The sequence below is a fragment of the Neovison vison genome, chromosome 3 (genome assembly GCF_020171115.1).
Source record: "Neovison vison isolate M4711 chromosome 3, ASM_NN_V1, whole genome shotgun sequence".
Taxonomy (NCBI): Eukaryota; Metazoa; Chordata; class Mammalia; order Carnivora; family Mustelidae; genus Neogale; species Neogale vison.
The window spans coordinates 90,213,276-90,233,875 of record NC_058093.1 but is presented as its reverse complement, the minus strand read 5'-3'; the positions used below and the strand labels follow the sequence as shown (position 1 = coordinate 90,233,875).

The following is a 20,600-nucleotide window of genomic DNA, read 5'->3' as shown; positions in this document are numbered from 1 at the left end:
ATACCTGTAAGAATAACAAAAAGACAACTTAATAGAAGCTTGCATATCACTTCTAAACAAAAATAATAAAAATGTTTACATATAAATGAAAGAACAGAGCAAGACCATCTGGAATACAAAGCATAAATCTGCAAGACACAAATAGGAAAAATAACTTAATTTTCTTGTTTCCAACATTTTTTTAAAGATTTATTTATTTATTTGAGAGAGAGAGAGAAAGGGAAAGAAGGAGCACACACTCAGGGTGGGGGCGGGGAGAGAGTCTTAAGAAGATCCCATGCTGAACTCTGAGCCAGAGCCGGAGCCAGAGCCAGGCTCAGTCCTACCATGCTGAGATCACGATCTCAGCCAAAACCAAGAATTGGACGCTTAGCCGACTGTGCCACCCAGGCGTCCCTGTTTCCAACATTTTAATAGAAGTAATTATTGTCAGATTGTGAAGTAAAGAACAAATAGGTTTGATAATAAGTTAAAAAAAAGAGAAAAAAATAACTAATTGCTAAAAATGAGTTTATCTTCACGTTGGAACAAGTTATCAAACAAGAAATGTAACAAATATTTTTGGTCTCAGAGTATTCACAGTGTGCTTCCCCATTTCTCTCTGCCTGCCAAATAAATAAATAAAATCCTTAAAAAAATATATTGAGGAAGCAACATTTTCGGGACACCTGGGTGGTCAGTGAGTTAAGCCTCTGCTTTCAGCTCAGGTTATGATCCCAGGGTCCTGGGATCAAGCCCTGCATCAGGCTCTCTGCTGAGCAGGGAGCCTGCTTCCTCCTCTATCTCTGCTTGCCTCTCTGCCTACTTGTGATCTCTGTCTGTCAAATAAATAAATAAAATCTTAAAAAAAATATTGAGGAAGAATATTGACAGTGATTTTGAAATGAATGGAAGATAAGAAAGATGAAGAAAACTGGAAAAGGGTAAATAATATTGCCCCACTTTCAAAAATGAATGAAAAATTTTAAACAGTAGAGAAATAAAGTTTACATGTACTTCTGAAAATAATTCAAGATAAACTTGCTAAAACATGATTTTGTCAGCATTTTTGAAGAGACTATTTGCTCAAGAATAAAATAAAAACAAGTCATGCTAAAACAACTTCATTTATTTGCCAATACAATTTTTAAGTAAGTACCTATCATGAAAATGCCATAAATAGAATGTTCTCAAATTTTTAGCAATGTCTGAGAAATCTCAAGACAAATGAAAGTACCATGTATTGCAAAGTGGTGGTAAATTGAAGTGAATGAGTTACTTGTTCAAAACTGTACCTATACAGTTTAAAGCACTAATTTTAATTATTAAATCCCTGGAGGATATTTTGAATTACTTGCCAAAAGTTTCACATCTTTGTTACTATTATTTGGTTACGGCCTTAAAAATTATCTTACCAAATTTTTGAATTATGTAAAACTGTGAAACATCATTAATATTATACATTCAATTTACCCAAAAGCACATACCCTCCCCAAGGGGAGATGAACCATGAGAGACTATGGACTCTGAAAAACAATCTGAGGGGTTTGAAGTGGCGGGGGGGTGGGAGGTTGGGGTACCAGGTGGTGGGTATTATAGAGGGCACATCTTGCATGGAGCACTGGGTGTGGTGAAAAAATAATGAATACTGTTTTTCTGAAAATAAATAAATTGGAAAAAGAAAAAAAAATATTATACATTCAAAATCATAAAACTACATCAGGGTTAGAAGTTATAGGTGGACAGAAATATAAAAGTGATAGTTTGGAGCAGAGAAGACCAGACCCATATACATATTCAGAAATAGGTGGATAAAGAAGACTATCAAAATAAAAGGTAAAAGAACTTCAAAAAGTAAACATTAAAAGCACTCAAAAGGAACAATCCAATCTATAAGAAAAGCTTAGCTATTTTAGTTGACTGGACATTTGATGTGGGAGTTACATGATAAGGCTGCCATCTCTGATTGTGATAACAGAAGCCTAGAATATAAATTAGTGAAAGTAATAAGTATGCTTCAATCTGTTGTAAAAATACTACATATGGGATACTACATTCTGTTTAATTCCAGGCCATGAATTTGTTCTGGCAAAAAAAGAGAGAAAAACATAAAATTTACCATTTTAACTATCTTTAAGTATGTAATTCAATAATGTTAACTGTATTCATATTGTTGAGAAATAGATCTCTAGAATCTCTTCATTTTGTAGCGCTGAAACTCTATATATACTCATTGGACATCAAGACCCATTTTAGACCATTACTAAGGTCATTAAAAATACAACTATTTTTAGTTGTATTTTTAGTTGTATTTAGGGCAATTGGTAGGGAAAGAGCCTACAATTTAACATGTAAGGAAATCTGAAAGAAAAGGTATGTTTCTGTTGTAAAGGGGAAGGGTTAGGTAGGCATGATGGTGCCTTTGGTTATCTAAAGAGTGATCTTGTGACAAGGTTATATTTAGATGGTGTAGCTTCAGAAGACAACACTCAAGAATCACTGAGTAGAATCTTTAGCAAAATTGCTCCAAAAAAAGAGGAAGGAGAGAGAAAATTACTGATTAAGAAAATAAATATGTGTAATAGTGGGGTTTTTCCTTTTGCCATGACACTGGACCATTTAGATTCAATATTAAGAAAAAGGAGATTCTAAGTACTACTGCATTTTGTAGACAGAATCCAGTAGTTGAACTATTCCTTATAAAATAAGAGTAATCTACAAGTCAATTTTGTTCAAAGACCAGTGATTCAAAGGAAGGAGAGACTCTAAGAATCATTCATGAAATTTTGTGTGTGCATTAGAAAAGGGAACTGATTGAATGCTACTCAGAAAGTAGATTGACCATTTCACCCTGCACCTAGAGAAGAAGAAACTGGCATCCAAAAGATGGGTCATTAGGAAACTAGCCTGATCACATTTAAGAGAGTGGGGGAGAGGAGATAAAAAGTGGACCTGCAAAAGAAAGCAAAACTTTTTTTTTCTTTTCTTTTCTTTTTTTTTTTTTTTTTTTGGTTATATCAGCAATGCAACCAAGAGGGTACCCTCCAAACAAAGAAGGCTTTAGCAACTTAAGTCTATGAGATATGCTGTCTGTGGTGGGAATGGTAGGGGATGGGGATAAAAGAAATCTAGATGTGGAGGAGAAGAAGAGGACACAGAAGAAAGGGAGTTCAAGGAACTATGAAGAGAAGCCTCCCTGAAGATCTCACATATGAGTCTCTCAAGCTGCATTGCTCATGCATCAGAGGGCAGTGACCTTCAGAGAAGCAGAGAAGGTTACCACTAGACCTACTTTAAAAGATGTTCCTATTTCTCCAACTGTCCCATCTGACTGAAGAGATAAGGCTAGAAGAGGGAACAGATGGAGGGAGGAAAAAACAGAACACGGTTGCCTTCCATCTTAAGTTCTTAAAACCCAAAGTTTAGCCAGCAGTGGGAGAGAAGAAAGCTTTGACTTAGATGAAATACTGGAATTTCAAATGGGTTGGATAAAATTACCAAAACTAAAAGTTGCCAGAATCATTGTGTCTGCCAAAATGTTATTAAGAAATGGCAGAGCAACTGAAAGCAGTGCTTGATAATATTCATATTTTGCCAGTACTCCACTGGGTTAATAATCCTCACTTAAGTTGTTACACACATATGCATTTTTTCTTACAAAATTAAAAAAAATAATGTGTAATATAAATATATAATAATGTACATCATCAGAATCTTTCTTTTTCTAGTACCCTAGTTGAAAATATCTTTAATATACAACATACACTGACTTAACTGGGAAATGACTTCTTTTTTGACAGTTCTCTCTCTCGTCTGCTTTTGTCTGATATTTGCCAGTTCTCTTTCTGATTCTTTGTTCCTTAGTTATGTGCAATAAAATTACAAGAACATTTACAGGTAAGATTACAAGTACAAGAGACAAAATTTTACTATCTTCATAGATTTAAAAGATCAACATATAAATTGGAATCATATTAACTTATAAGTTTTAATGGATGTTTATTTATATCCCATTGAACTGACTTTCAATCTCCTAATAAATTTTAGATATTTTCCCAAGTTAAACCCTTTGAACAAATCAGAAGTTATCAACTCACCTCAAGGTTATTTATTTAAAAAAGAGTAATAAATATAAGATATGTTGAGATAATTGGAAGACAGAACAGTCTCAAAATAGTAAAAATACAGTTTAAAATAAACAAATAAATTTTGTTTTTGACAATAAATTTTCCAAGGGGAAAATATAAGTTTGCCTGAAATAATCTTACATTTAATCATGAAATACACTTATGTTTAATGCTATAATTTGGAGATGGGAAGAAAATTTGTTTGGATAATTGCTTCCATCAACTCATTTTGCATATATAAACAAAATTATGTAATTAAGTATATATGTAAGATAAAAATCAAACCTGAATGGTGCTCTCCAAATTATGATCTCTTGACCATCAGCATCAATTGCTAGATATATAAATTTTCAATCATCTAAGATCCACTGGATCATAGTCTCTGGAAATCAGGCCCAGAATTCTGCTTTTTGTTTTTGTTTTTGCTTTTGCTTTTTTAACAAGCCCTCTAGGAGATTCTAATGCATGTACAGGTTTGAGAACCTTGGCCTTAAGTTAAGTGTTCTCAGACTTGAGTGCACATTCATACCACTTGGGCAGCATTAAAATTACTGATTCTTGTCTCTGACCTCTAAGAACCCTTATTTAATTAGTCTGGGGTGAGGCATGGCAAATGGTTCTGAAGCTTCTTGGGTGATTTTTTTTAACTGAGAGCTAAAGCTAAGAACCAATGCTACCATCCTTTAAATGAGTGACCATTTAGTTCCTTGGCACACAGTCCACTTCCCACACGGTCTTCATGATTCTAACATATCTGCTCTTGTTTGCAGAATCAGTTTACAGAGTCTCCTGTCTACACATGAAGACTACCAAAAAAAGAAAAAAGATTGTTTAAATATGAAGGGAGAATGCTCAAAGGCCTTCCAAATTATGTAAGTGTTTGTCCACATATAATCTCAACCTGAAATATACAATTAACTTGGTTTATAAGTAGGTGCTAGTGAATTCCACTAAAATTTGACCCTCGGTTTCAGCACTTTCTGCTCCTAACTATAATCAGAAGCATTTCTAACCATAGGCTTTCATGATTTAAAACACAAATCCTGCTATTATTTTCAGTATAAAATGGTAGATATCAAACAAAACAGTAGCTGTTTGTGGAGCTAAAGTGTAAGAAAAAAAAAAAAAAAGACTGCAGTCTTCTAGTAGGATTAAACCTATGGGAACTTGACTGATTCCAAAGGGAAAAGTGAAATATGATCACTCCAAATGTTATAATGATGCTTAATAGAACTGGGGATTAATTGAGCCTATATTTATTTCTAGATTACTGCCAAGGACAGTGACTTTTTAATGCAGTAAATTAAACAATTTATAATGTTTTTGTCATTTTGAATTCAGTGCAGAAATAGTATCTGATAGGAGAATAATCTATGTCATCCTCTCCTACAACTTTAAAAGTGAGATTGTGCCTACCAGATATTCACTATCAGCTTCCTTACTGACATAAATTTTGATTTATAATGACAATATGAAAGATAAATGCATGTTACTACAGAGAGGGACAAGTGTGGAGAGAAGCATGTTTCTCACCTTATAAAAAGGAAGCGGTGCTGAGACTAACCCATGTGGCTTACTGACACTCTATAAAATTTGGCTAAATTTCAGAAGCAAACTGACAACTACATTTCACAGTGTGTTCATATCCAGTGGTATACTGAAGACATCTTGTACCAGCCTGCCAAGAATCGATTTTTAAATTCTCAAGGATTCTAGGAATCAGTTGTTAAGCATACATCTATTATTTGAAATAAATAAATTATATACATTTCTAATTAAATAATGTTGAAAGCCAAGGTAATAAATGCTCAAGGTTTGCATGGAGCACTGGGTGTGGTGAAAAAATAATGAATAATGTTTTTCTGAAAATAAATAAATTGAAAAAAAATAAATGCTCAAGGTTCTTAATTTCCTGATTATTTTGCTCTTGGAGTTAGTTATGTTTATTATATCTGTATTGTGGAAATACTATATGTGGGTGTGCACGTATTTTCCCAAATCTGCATTCAGAAAGTCATGTTGGCAACTTGATACAAGCCATGGCAGGAGTATTGACACCACAAAAAATAGGCAAACACTAGATCAGGACTCCTCCCTAGTATGAGATCTTAAAAGATTTATCAAACCACCAAAGAACAAAACTCATAATATATATACGTTTTAAAATAAGACAGTCAATGATATGGATAGATATAATGACTTGATCTGTTTCCTATTTCCACCCAATCCATGGCTCCCAGACAAAGTTGACCTGAAATGTCTGAGTTTTAGTTTCAGGTATGCCTGGATTCACATCCTGTCTTGCTATTTATTAGCCCTGTGATCTCATGCAAGTTGTCAAATGTCTCTAAGTTTTGATTCTCTTACCCGTAAAATCTGAACAATAGTAAGTTTCTCATAGATTTGCTGTAAATTTCAAGAAGAAAATATAATTTTATTATAATAAACTGAACTCCTTCCAACCCTTCTTTCCCTCATCTCGTGAAAAGTACTAAATATGTCAGATCAAAAATCTAACCGAAGTTCTCTAATGAGCTCATTATTTATTTTCCTATTCTATAACGTTTTCAGAGCCTTTCCTTCTAAATTAGACTGATTCCAGAGTTTCACTGTCTTTAATGTTTTCAGGTTATTCATTATCTTTTTGCTATATTCTGGAAGGAGATGCTGGGGACAGAAAAGCAATCAAGTTTTCCCAAATAACAGAGCTGACTAAATGCAGACTCAGCCACAAGAATAGTCTGGGCATTGGAAAGGAGAAGGATATATTGTTCAAATCCCTCAACTGGACAGGCTTTGGAAAATCTACATGTGAAATGTAAAGTTAACTGTTACTGTGTGTGACTTTTGTCTATTGCTTTCTTCTTCAATACTGGTATTATTTTGTTTTCTTTACAATTTCAGTTAGTATTACTTACTTATCTATACTTTATTCAAAGGTCACACACTCAAAAGTCTACAGGGGCATAAGTCAAGTATAAGATAATTTTTCAAAATGAAATTTTAGGTAAGTCATGAATGCATCCCCTAAATAGAGCTTTTTCAATTGAGAAGTTTAAAAAAAGTCTTATTTTCCCACTGTTAGAAGTGCTAGAACATGGAGTTAAATTATTAAAAGATATATACCCAATTGCATTATATATTTAATAAATGTGGTAAGCATATCTACTGCATGTTTTCCCCATTAGTGATTTTAAAAATCCATAGCTATGCCTAAAATAAGGTCCAAGTTCTTAGAAAACAGGATTCATTCCCTTACTGTTTCACTATACATTATTCAGAGATTGATAATAAAATCTACTAATACATGGGCACAAATGTGAGTAATTAAAGTTTGAAACTTTAAGGAACAATAAATGCCATTTCCAAAAGTAGGAGGATTGGTGGAAAGTGACTGAGAATTTTGCCATTAACAAATAACAGAATTATAAACTAATAACAGAATTATATGACTCAATAGAAATGAAACAAATGATTCACCAACTATGTAATCTCAGTTTGTATTGTTTATTGTTCCAAGAAGATAACATATGCATGTCAACAAGAAACATGTACTTCTAATTTACTCCAAATGTCATTCAATGAGCTACTCTATTTGGAAAAAAAAAAAAATCATTACCAACACGAGATAAATAACAAACATTTGAGAATGTCCTGTTAGGCTTATAATAACCACTTCCTAATAAAATTTGTAATGTTTGGATCCATTTATTTTAGCCTAGAATATGCTGTTGACTCATTAAATGGATATATTCTAAAGTTAGCATTAAGGTACACACTCGGGCCTAAAAGGCAGTGATAAAATGTAACACATCTTCTGCCTTGCTGACTAGTGTTCATAAAGAAATAAATTGTCTCTTGAGAGAGATGATAGTGATTTGACACAGTCTTCACTAACAGCGTGGTTCGCTCATAACTTACCGCAAGATGCCATTTCGTCTGTCTGGTCGCCACAGTCGTCTTCTCTATCACATAGCCATGCTCTGGGAATGCACCTGCCGTTTCCACAAGAAAACTGGTCCACCTGGCATGTTCTGGCTAAGATAATCAATTAATGTACAAATAATACATTTAAAGACCTTTTAAACAATGTTCAGGTGAAATAAATCATTCAATAACTCTTTTACACATAAGATATTCTATTGCTTTATTAGATAAAATATTTTAAAGTAAATTTTTGCTAATTGATACTGCCAGCTTGCTTGTCTTCTCTGAAGTTCACATGCTTTCCCCTTCAATTACAGCGGCTGCTAAATGACAAGATATTCAGTAATCCTTACACACTTCCATAAATGAAGCTATGAATTCATTATTTTACAATTTTTGCCTGGCACATGCTTATGAATACATGGTTGAATTAAATTTCATCCAACTTTTAATTAACAAAAAAGAATTTCACATAGTCTTTGTCAATAAACCAAGAAAACTTTCTGTAATGTGGGATGAAGGATTTGGAGACTATATCAGGGTATCTAGTTTCTAGTCACGGGGACAGAATTGTTCTTTTCCTTTAACCTTTCAGTACATTTATTTCTTGGTCTCTAAGTGATTCAATGTATGGAGAAAATGCAGAAATTTTAGAATACAGAAAATATTACTTAAAACATACATTTAGCTTTATTACAGATTTTTAAAATTCAGTTTTCAGCATAGTTAAATAAAACTATATAGCTTTTTAATCAAAGTATATGAATAAACTTTGCTTTGGCCTCTCTCATGGGTTTCAGTGAACACACACATGGAATCATTCTTTCTATGTCAGCCAAAGGCAGGGGCTTCAGTTACTCAGTGAAGGGGTTGGTTATGTTCTACAAGGAGTTGATTACCGTTTTCTATTACAGTCAGGTCAACTTCTGAAAGCATGAAATCCTAGACAGCTATCCTAACTTTTCTCCCAGGTTTTTGTTTTGCAGACTTAGGTTCTGTTGTTGTTTTTTTGTTCTGTTTTTATTTTTTACTTACTTATTTTTTCTTTTGTCTGTCTGAAACACAAATTTGTTTTCTTAAGTATCAGTTCCCTATCACCCCTTTTTTTACTTAGTCAGAAAAAAAGAGTGGGAAACTCTAAGAAGGGGATACTCAAACCGGTTAATATTTGGGTCAGATGAGGACTGGACAGATGAAGAACAATTAAGGTTTGGATTTCTGTAGTTATGACAAGAGACATTGCTCAGTTTATGTACTTCCCTCTGTTTGGGGGTTTAAGAATTGGAAGGATGCATATCTGTTTCATCAAAATGTCTCATGACCTAATGGTTGGTATAAAATTGAGAGTGGTTGAAAGACAAGTCATCCAGACACACTAAAATGGGTTTCCATAAATCAGGGTTTCAGAGGTCATTTAAAATAATCTCTACAAAGTTATGTGCTAATTATTTCCTTTTAAGCAAATTGTACTTGCTATGTAAAAAGATACCTATTATTAGTGGATACTTAAAAGCTTACTTGAGAAAAACAATGAAAACATTATTGGTTTGATTTGTCTTATTCAATTCAAAGTACCATTTCTAACCTAGTGTGTATAATTAGAAATTCCAGAAAATCATTACACTTTGTATTCCACTTTGTTTATGTAGCTAAGGGTTCTGAATCTAAAACATTCTATATAATATTTGGATTTTTCTTTTTTTACAAATAGAGCATTTATTTTACATTAATAGATTTTAAGTATCCCACAAATATGTACACTTTTGGAGATTTCAATGTTGTAATTTCAAGTGGAATTAAATATTTGTTGTTTCATTTGGCTAACTATGCATTTTCTGTGAAATTATTCCAATGTTTAAATCAACAAAGTTCCCAGGTAATTTTAATAAAAATACTTGGAAAAATATGTCTACATTTGTATTAGCCTAGAGAAAGATGAAGGTGTTGGCATTTAGTTTACTCAGTGGGAAGGAAAGGGCATAGAGGTGTGAACAAGGTCGATTTTTTCTTGCAAGTCTTTGTTTTGTTTCTCTGATTGCAGTAAATAATCTTTACCTTTTGAGGTTTAAGAGAAATTTAATAAGAGTTTTCTTTTCAATTTTTCTCCCTTTCTTCTTTCAGCTCTCCCTCACTCTTTCCTTCCCTTCCTCCCTTCTTCCTTCCTCTCTCTTCCTTCTCTTCTTTTCTTCTCTCCACTTATTCTTTCCTGTATCTCTCATCTTCCGTTATTCCCTATTTCACTCTTTGAGTCTTTCTTGTTTTCTTGTTTAAAGAAAAATATACCATCATGTATTTTCATTCCTATTAAATTCTAATTGACCTATAATAAGAATATACTAAATATCCCAATAAAATATTCTTTTATCTGATTTTTTAAAATGTCAGAGTATTTCCTCCTTGCCATTCAGATTTAGTTCTAATAAGTTTTCTGAGATTGTTTTCATGAGTGGCACTACGGTGATTAGAGAAGAGAATGAGAAAGAATTCCTAAGAACCTATTTTACGGGGTACCTGGGTGGCTCAGTGGGTTAAAGCCTGCCTTCAGCTCAGGTCATGATCCCAGGGTCCCGGGGTCGAGCCCCGCATCGGGCTCTCTGCTCAGCAGGGAGCCTGCTTCCTTCTCTCTCTGTCTCTGCCTGCCTCTCTGCCTACTTGACTGTCAAATAAGTATATAAAATCTTAAAAAAGAAAAAAAAAACCTATTTCACATTGTGTAGTGTGGGAATTTGTGTGTCGCCTCACTAACTCAGAAGCTTGAAGAACTGTCAGGACCCGTTACTTGAAAGAGTATTTACTGGCTTATTACTGAGGGATCATATGACCTCAACATACATGAATCCCTGTTCTAATCATGGAAAAACTATCTGCTTAGTCTAGTGAGGAAATTTAAGTAACTTCAGATAGGAAGAATGCTTCATTCCATAAATCTACAAGTACTGCCTGTCCATATGATATAATCACATGGACTAAATCATCTCTTTTTAATCACTGGATTTATCAACATTTACTTTTTCAGTTCCTGTCTCTATCAGATCTAAATTAGTCTGGAGGTGAGATTAGCAAGCAGCCCCAGAGGACTCAAATATTGTAGCAAATGCTTCTCTAATGGAGAGGAAATTCAACTTCCTCAGTGGAATTGTTTATCTAGCAGTGAATCAGAAATCCACTGTCACAATATGAATTTTTTCTACCCATCACTAATTATGCTTCTCCTGCTGTCATGTAGTAGTGAGAAATCCCACAATGGAACAATAAGGAGGAAGAAGCGAAGAGATCTTCACACATTATTCCTAAACTTCACCTTTGCTATATTTTAATCAAAGCATTCTATTTAAACAAAACCTATGTCATATCAACACATATTTTTCAATTTATCTTATAAGGAAGTCCAATTTTTAATATATCGGGTTTTCTTAATTCAAATCTATCTGCCTAGTTTGAATTTAGTCAAACTACATGGAGGATGTGAGAAGAATAAACATGTAATCTAATTAGAGCTCAGTGCTGTGGAAAAAATCTGGTCTGAAACTGCCTAACCTTGAATCCAAGGATTATCATTAGCGACTATGAGGAAAAATAACTTCACATCTAACTACTCCTCATCTTTGGCCTCTGAGTCTTTCTCATAAGTAGAGAAATATATATATATATATTTTTTTTTTGGTAAGGGAGAACAATGACCAAGCCCCTGTCAGCTTTCTTCTGCCTAGTGCTATTTCGTCTTCCAAGCATATCCTCCAACCCCCACCCCCCCATGAACTTCACCTCACCCTCAGTAACTATGCCAATTCATCATTCTTTTCTTTCCTCCCCAGTAAAATATTTCTAACACATAGAAAAGCATAGAAGATAATAATATTAACACTGGTCTACCATCATATAGCTCTATCATATCTCTTTTCCTATATTTACTACAGACTACTTTTGTTTTATTTCAGAAAAATGTATTATAGGTACATTTAAAATCACCTATGTAATTTTTTCAGTCATATTTCTATCTTTTTAGATGTAACTACTATCCTTAACTTATAATCTTTTTTTCCATTTCCAGACATATTTTAATTCTATTTTTACACATTTATAAATAAATAAGTTCATGTAAAATTGTTTTGTATTTTTATATTTCATATAAATGGCACTAAGTGATTTATAATCTGCAATTTTTAGTTAACATTGCCTTTGAAATTAATTACTGTTGATATTTGGGCTCTAGTCTATTCAATTTAAGAATGAATAATGTTCTACTATGTGATTATAACACTATATAGTGTCATATATATGAGCATATATATATATTTATATGGTGTTTTATATATATAGTTTTTTATATAGTGAAAGATATATTTCCTGTTAATGGGCATTTGAATTATTTCTAATTTCTCACTATGACCAGCATTAGGGCGATGAACTTCTTACTTGCATCTCTTTGAGCATAGACATTAGAGTATAAATTGAGAAATGGAATTACAGACTTGAAGGTATGCACAATCTCCACTTTATTGGGTTTAGCTAAATGCTTTCCAATGTAGAAAAAAATAATTTATACATCACCAAAAGTGTATGTTGCCTTTTATTCCACAATCTTGCCAAAGGTTAATTTTATCAGATTTTTTTCCTAATTGAATGACTTGAACTGATTCAGGTTCATTCCTTTGTCCCTTCCCTCCTTCCTTATGTCCTCCCTCCCTCTCTCTCTCTTTTTCTTTTCCTTCCTTCCTTCATTTCTTTCTTTGGCTTAGTTCGGATATCACCTTCCTCAGGAAGCCTTGCGAGATACACAAAGACTAAATTAGTAGTTCTTGTGCTTCCATTTGTAGTTCAAGTTAGCACTTTGAATATTGCATTAGAATGACCTGCTTACATGTTTTTTCTCCCCATTTCCACTCAGCCTTCTAATGAAAGATATAGTGTATTTGTCCTCTTTTTATATCCGATGTTGTGGTAAGTTTTTATTGAATTAGTAGATTCATGTTATGAAGGAGAAATCCCAAAGGAACAAAATTGGTAATTTGCATCTTGTAGGAAAGAATTCTTTTAGTTATAAAGTAGTCACAATGCTGAAAGCTACAGGACAGTGGATTAGTTACAAAATAACCCCCATGTTGGGAAATCCTTTATCTGTGACACATATCTGTGTATATGCCTATAGATAGAAATGACCCAGCCAGAGAAATTATCTAATGTATTTGCCGTATTTTTTTTTTCAGTATGATGAACTATGTGACCTATTCATTTATTTTGGTCAAACAAAATGGAAATGTATGGTAAAACAACAACATACTTAATTTTCAAAGCTAAAAGGTGTATTTGTGGTTTTCTTTTTATTCTTTTTATCCTTAATTTTTGTTCTTCTTAATTTCTTAAGGCATACCGTGACCATAACATCTATTATAAATATACTGACAAGAAGATCTAGTAATGATTGGCATGCTTCATCAGCCATCACTGAAAGTGACACTTGAGGTGCAAGCAGGTTGTACCCCCTTTCCTAGTGGACCACAGGCCTGGACTGGCTGAGAAATCTTACTAATTAGGACTGATTAGGATTGATTGTTTTATTTGCTCTTATACATAGCATTTCCACTTTTACTACTATCAGTAGCTAGTCAATCCCAAATGTTCCCTTAAAATCATGTGGAAACAAGCAGATTTTAAGAGTGTAACATAAAAGAAAAAAAAAAGACATGTTATTATGAATTGAGTCAGCAATGCCTTTAATTTTAAGGTGAAAACAGATCTATCTGTTTAGGAAGTAATGGAACAATTTCAGAACTAAATCTTAAGTTTTTAAAAAAATAATAATTGCACCAGCTTAGAAAGACTCGTCATTGTAAATTATAAACATTATTGAAAGAACAATCTGGGCAAAGTTAAAATGACCATACCTAAAATTCTAGCTAAAACACAGGATGATATAGTTTGATAACAAGAGCAATGGGCTTAGAGAATAACTTAGAGAATAACTTAACCAAAGAGTCTCTATAGGTCCCTTTTTATTTGATAGCTCTTTGTAAAACAACCTTATGTGATGCACAAAATAACTTAAAAATAGCTACTCTAAAATATCAAACTATATTTAGTCAAGGGATAAGAGAATAGCTTATAGACCCTCAGGAAATATGTCACAATGGGAAAAAAAAAAGCTAAATATGAGATGCAGGTTAGGATACGGACTGTGTTGTTCTTTCATTGTTGCTTAGTACATGATAAAAAGCAGTTAGGAAACATTTTCTAGTCAATTCATACTCTTGCGGAGCAGAAAGAAATATACAAGGAAATTATAGTGCATTGAGGGACAAGTCTTTTCCAAGAGAAAACCAGTGACACAATCAAGAGTACAAACCAGGCTTCTTAATTTCTGGGTCTTTTCTGTATATGCTGTCCCTACAGTTTTCACTAATAGGTTATAATAATTTTTATTTAGTGAGCCTTATTTTGACAAATCGAGAAGGGGAGGTGTTGATAAATTTTGACACTGCTGTATGTAATGATTACCAAAAAAACCCAAAAACAAAACAAAAAAACCCACAATTTTTACCAATATCAGTAAGAGTCATCAAATATACTACTTTTTCTTCATCATTTAATGACTAGGTCTAGGCTGCTGCTAGTCAATATCATTTTTCAATACTTATCTGACTAATCATGACCTTTCCAACATCTATTATAACCTGTACCACAAGCTGTGTATCCCTATTCAAAGAGAAACTGACTAGGGATTCACAGATGTATTACAATGGGATAAATTTTATGGAAATATTAATAGGCTTTATGATCTTGGGACTTCATGAAAAGGGGAAAAAAAATCTATGCCACATAAATAGTGTGCCAGGAACAGAAAGCTATTCACAGAGGTATTCTACAGCAGACTAAATAAAATACACAGATTATTTTTTTCGAGGTAAAAAGCAAACAAAACAAAACAAAACACACACACAAACCTTTCTTCATGAGAGATGGCCTCCATCACAGCATGCTAATAAACCTCACCCTCCACTGCCAATTAAGATTTAGCAGGGACAAGTCTTGTCCAAGCAGTGTATTGACAGTCAACCCATATGGATAGATAAAGTGCCAAATTACTTTGGAAATCAGAGTCATGCCCACGGATTAAGTAAAAGATAATTTGTATTCTAGCTTTTGTGGCATCAAACTCTGAACTCATTTAATACTGCAATAATCAGATCATCAGCCTTAGGAAGGTTCAGCTTAGTTCAAAGCAGTGACCTGCATTTTTATGGACACTAACTTTGGAAGCGATTTATGTATATATTTAAGCAAACCTTTACCTGCACAAGTTTGATTGGATTCGTCTTCGTTGCTTCCACAATCATTAGCTCCATCACAGAGCCATCTCTTGGGGATACAGCGATTATTCTTGCATTTAAACTGATCATCAGGACAGCTATGATTGACTGGGGAAAGGTGGGAGGGTGAAGAGAGAGGAGAATCAGCTTTAATAATTTAAAGTTGGATAAAATTATGATTATTTTAAGTTATAGTTAGAGACAACTTATAGTAATTATATTATAGTACAATAAATGCCACAGCTTCTTTTATTCATTGTTGCATATTTTATAGAAAATATTAATATTTGAGGCTCTCTTAAAATGTAATACTTTTATAGAAGACACCAAGTAATAAAATCTCATATAAAAGGAAACATATTCATTTGTTCATGTCTTCACTAAAATCAACTGTATCACGAAACTTGTTTTCCCATCCCTTATCAAAGTAACACAATTTCAGGATTTTTACCAAAAACATTTAAAGTAACCTCAATTTTTAAAAATTTTTAATAAACATATAATGTATTATTAGCCCCAGGGGTACAGGTCTGTGAATCGCCAGTAAATTAACCTCAAATTTTAACATGAAACATAATAAGTATGTATCCAATAATTCAGCCATGTATCAAAGATACATTTTTTTAAGCCACACATCCATTCAAAACTTTTTGAAATATTAAATAAGCCTAATTTTGTTATGCTTTGCCCAGTGTTTCTTGGGACTGGCAGGAAAACTTGGAGTTGATGTTATATATGAGATCCTGCATAATTCTATTTTTATTTTTTTAAAAGATTGTATTTATTTATTTGACAGAGATCACAAGTAGGCAGAGAGGCAGGCAGAGAGAGAGAGGAGGGGAAGCAGGCTCCCTGCTGAGCAGAGAGTCTGATGGGAGGCTTGATCCCAGGACTCTGGGATTATGACCTGAGCCGAAGGCCCCACTGAGCCCCCAGTCGCCCCCCTGCATAATTTTAATAACAAAAAATGACCATCCTGAATTTTCATGCCTAGTGCAAACAAATAAACATGAATCCACAAAATATACTGTGGACAAGACCAATCCTCATATGGGAAGCTGTGCACAGCTAAGGATTAAACCTCCAATATCAACCACAGCAGGAGGCCATCTTAAAGTTAACCTTCTGTGATTATTTTTCCTGCATCCTGGAGGCTAAATTCCTAACTGAATTGGCATGCTCCTCAGTATTTGTTTCACCACTTTGTGTTCTTTTTGAAGTAATTTTCCTTGTGCCCAGTAGTTGCACTTCTGTATGACAAAAATAAATTTTAGTATTAGTTTTCCTTAGAATTTGAAAAAAATAGCCATTTTATCATGCTGTTGCATAGCAAATGTATGCCTTTCCAGCCAGTTTCTACAAACTCTATTTCTTTAAAGTAGCTTAGGTGAGAAGTGGTTTTATCACTTTTTTAGAAAGTTTTTATTCATGTACAGTAAAAAAAAATAATAAGGGAAAAAGCCTTGTGTTTCCTGGCATTTGAGCATGATTAGCATTTTCTACTCACTTCAGGGAGTTTAGCAAGAATAGATGCTCAGGAGAATAAAATTCATCCAATATATTAGAGGGTCAAAATTTTAAAGTAGCAAGATTATGCCAAAATTCTTCAGTAAAGCTTAATAAAGGACTTTTGCAATTTTCGTCAATGATGTAAATCAGAGTTCAAAAAGGAGGCATAAATACAACCCATAGGCCTGTGATTTGGAAATGAGAAGCTAAAGGATAGAAAGTAGAATAATAACAGAATTCAAGGGCAAAGTTTATTAGCATTTAATATATAAATACTCCTTTGAAATGAATGACATAGTGCTGGCATATTAACCCTGGGACCTCAAGATTATGACACTGCTCAGAATCACTGCAAGTTTAGAAAAAATCCCATATTGCTGGAAGGTGGCCAGAGATACTTAGTTTTCTCTTGCCCCTTTTGTTTCGTCATTTATTCTGCACATTCTGGATGCTATGTTAGACTCTGACACTACAAAGATACTACAACATAATGTGTCTCCTCATAAAGATATCCATCTCTTAGATGCACCAGAGAAGTAAGGATATAATTGCAATATTGTTTGGTCACTACCATGAAAATGAAATATACATGATATGTTTCACTCCAACTGGTCTGTATGGAGATTTTTCCAAGTTCACAAAAGACTTCCCTATAAGGGTCATGGTAAACCATGGTGATTTCCATAAGTTGCAGTGTTATAAAGGAGAGAAACAGAGGGCATTTTGCAGAGATCTACTTATAGTCCAACTTGTTATATTAGAACAAAGAAGGTAAGTGTATACATGATAGGCATTTAAGGCTAAAATTGCAAACCTGAGTTTTAACATGTGTTTCTGTGAATCAATGGATTTTGGAATTTATCTTGTTGGTTATGGATTTACTGAAATAACAATAATTGGTCTCATTCTATAGATACCACTCTGGAAGCAGTTTGGAAAGTGGGTTTTAGTTATGGGGGCAACAGTAGTAGGAATAATAGCAGGGCACTTGCTGAATGAATCTAGGATGTAAGACTAACTGAGCCAATGAAGTTTGAGAGGGGATAAAGATGAAAAATTAATTATACAGAACTGAGTATGGACTATAAGTGAAATAGAAGATTGCCTGAAAAGCCTTTAGTATACATTTGGGTAATGGTATGGGAAGTGAGGAAAATTATCAAGGAAAAAGATCCTGACTAGGAATTTTAACACTACCATTAACAGTATGCGATGCCTTACATCCTCATAGAGAAAATGAGTCTCTTTGTGAATTTGTGAAAAGAACAATCACACAGGGAGTAGCGTGAACCTAAAGGAACACAACATGAGTATTGTGATAAAGTACTTGTGCTCTGTGCAGGTGTTCTGTAACTATGCAGGCAGCTGATATGCAGGAGTATTCACTAAAACCATGAATAAACACTGTGAGTCAGAGGTGATGAGGCAATTAATTTAATCAATAAATAATACATCACTTGTGTAAAAAAAATGAGAAAAAACCTTTTATCCTTGGATGACATGTTCTCCCGCTCTGAAATTTTTGTCTACTTGTACCAATTTAGTATTTAATATGGTATTTTGGGATTTGTACTTTACAGTATAGATATTAATAGGGTTGGAAACATAGAACATGTAATGTTGAAGTCAGAGTCCATGCTTGAAAATAAAGGAAGAGTAGTGTTACATTCATGTATTAATTATAACTTACATATTATCTATTTATATACAACTGGAAATTGTATTTTAAAAGCTCATATTCTTGGAGTTTTGTCCAAAAATACAGATAGTTGTACTATATAGATGCCTAGACCAATTCTGTCATTTTTTTAAAAAAATTTTGTTCATTTATTTGAGAGAAAGAGAGAGAACATGGATGGGAGGCAGGGAGCAAGGGGCAGAGGGAGAAGGAGAAAGAGACTCCCCACTGAGCAGGGAGCCAGAAGATGCATCCATCCTGGGACTCCGGGATCTTGACCTGAGCTGAAGGCTGATATGTAAACAACTGAGCCACCCAGGCACCCCAATTCTGTCCATGCTTAGTAAAAGATCTATAAAACTTGATTTTTATAATCTTGGTTTAAAAAGGAAAAGAAAAGAAAGACAAGAAAATGGAGGATTGTCAATTAACTCAATAAGTTCAGCCATTTTAACTTGGAAAATGTCATCATCAATTGAAAGAAAAACATTTTCTTTTAAAAATAATTTATCTAAGGCAAATTAAAAGACTAAGGACGCATATGCCATCACATTATTCTCTCCATGCAAAATATTTTATATATCTCAAAACCATCCCATAATGACTTTAATCAAATATATTCTCAAATTGTTATTTAACGTGTTTCTCAAAGTATCCTCCTTCAAATATGTGGGACAATTCCTTATCCCAACCAGAAACATGAAACTATTCCTATTGTGGGAAATGGAAAACAGCTAAATAGAAGCCAAATGGTGAGAAAATCAAACCTTTAATTTCTATCTGAGTGCCTCATATGTGTCTCCTACCATGTACTGAGCCAGAGAAGTTAGGTAATAACTAGATCCAAAACCATGTTTGTTTCCTTGGATCTACTTCAAGGCTCTGTTGCCAAGGAGCAATGGAGTGGATCCTGACCTTCTGTGTGAGTTAATTCTGACCTGAGGGAGTTGCAATTGATTTTCCACATCTTTAAACTCAGAGATCCAAAGAATCTTCTGCAGCAACCTTGTGACAATGGTATGGTAGAACTGACAGCACAGAAGAGAGAAGGGGAGGACTTCTGGAGCAACCAAAATGATAATATTAAAGATGTAAAAGCATGAGAAAAGCAGTATTTTAAAACCATGCTAGGAGATAATCTAGTCTACTCTATATAAAAGGATGACTGAGGAGAAAAAATAAGTAAGTTCAATTTTTATCAGATATTTTTAGATTTCACAAACTGCTTTGACAGTTCACAAGCTGAAATACTCAAGGAGGGTGCCGGGTGGCTCAGTGGGTTAAACTTTGGCTCAAGTCAAGATCTCAAGGTCCTAGGATCAGAGTCCCAAGTGGGAAATCCCTGCTCAGCAGGGAGCCTGCTTGTCCCTCTCCCTCTGCCCCTACCCTCTGCTCTTGCAGGTACATTCTTTCTCTCAAATAAATAAAATCTTTAAAAATAAATAAATAAAAGACTCAGGAAAATGTCGTATCATTTGAAGGAGAACGTACAGCAATTTACTGAATCTTCATCACTTCCATCTAGACAGTCATCATCACCGTCACATTTCCAGCGAGCTTGGATACAGTGTCTGTTTTTACAGCGGAATTCTCCAGCTTTGCATATGTGAGGCAATATTTCTCCAGGATTAACTAGGGTTAAGAAAGACATATGAACAATACTAGCCATAATCAGTTTGTTATGATGTCAGCTTGTTTTAATAACAAAAATGCTTAATCATTTCATTTTGTCAAAAATATGAAAACATCTTAACACTGCATTGACAACAATCTCTGGAAAGGAGAAAAGTTGAAGTTTTTCTGACAATAATTATTTTACTAAGAATTTTAAAGATTTATTTAAACAACTGTCACAAAAATAATTAGTAATACCAATAATAATAATATAACACCACCTATATTCATGGTAAGTGTGTAGTTTTACTTTTTAAAGGGCTTTCATTCATAATCTCAATTATCACCATGACCCATTATAAGGTAGGCACAGCAAAAAATGTACTACTTCCATTTTACAGGTAAATACACTCCAAATAAATCAAAATGAAAAAAAAAATAAGGCAAAAGTACAGCCAT

At 33.7% G+C, this 20,600-nt stretch overlaps 1 protein-coding gene across 1 annotated transcript in view; it reads right to left on the bottom strand.

Annotated features, from left to right (window-relative positions):
* The window catches only part of LRP1B (LDL receptor related protein 1B), a 1,985,448-nt gene that overhangs the window by 749,982 nt on the left and 1,214,866 nt on the right, over positions 1-20,600 (bottom strand). The window contains exons 16-18 of the mRNA XM_044242553.1: positions 20,019-20,159; positions 15,323-15,448; positions 8,028-8,144 (exon numbers count right to left, since the gene is read on the bottom strand). Coding sequence (XP_044098488.1) covers positions 8,028-8,144; positions 15,323-15,448; positions 20,019-20,159 — 384 coding nt within the window. The remainder of the gene's footprint in view (positions 1-8,027; positions 8,145-15,322; positions 15,449-20,018; positions 20,160-20,600) is intronic.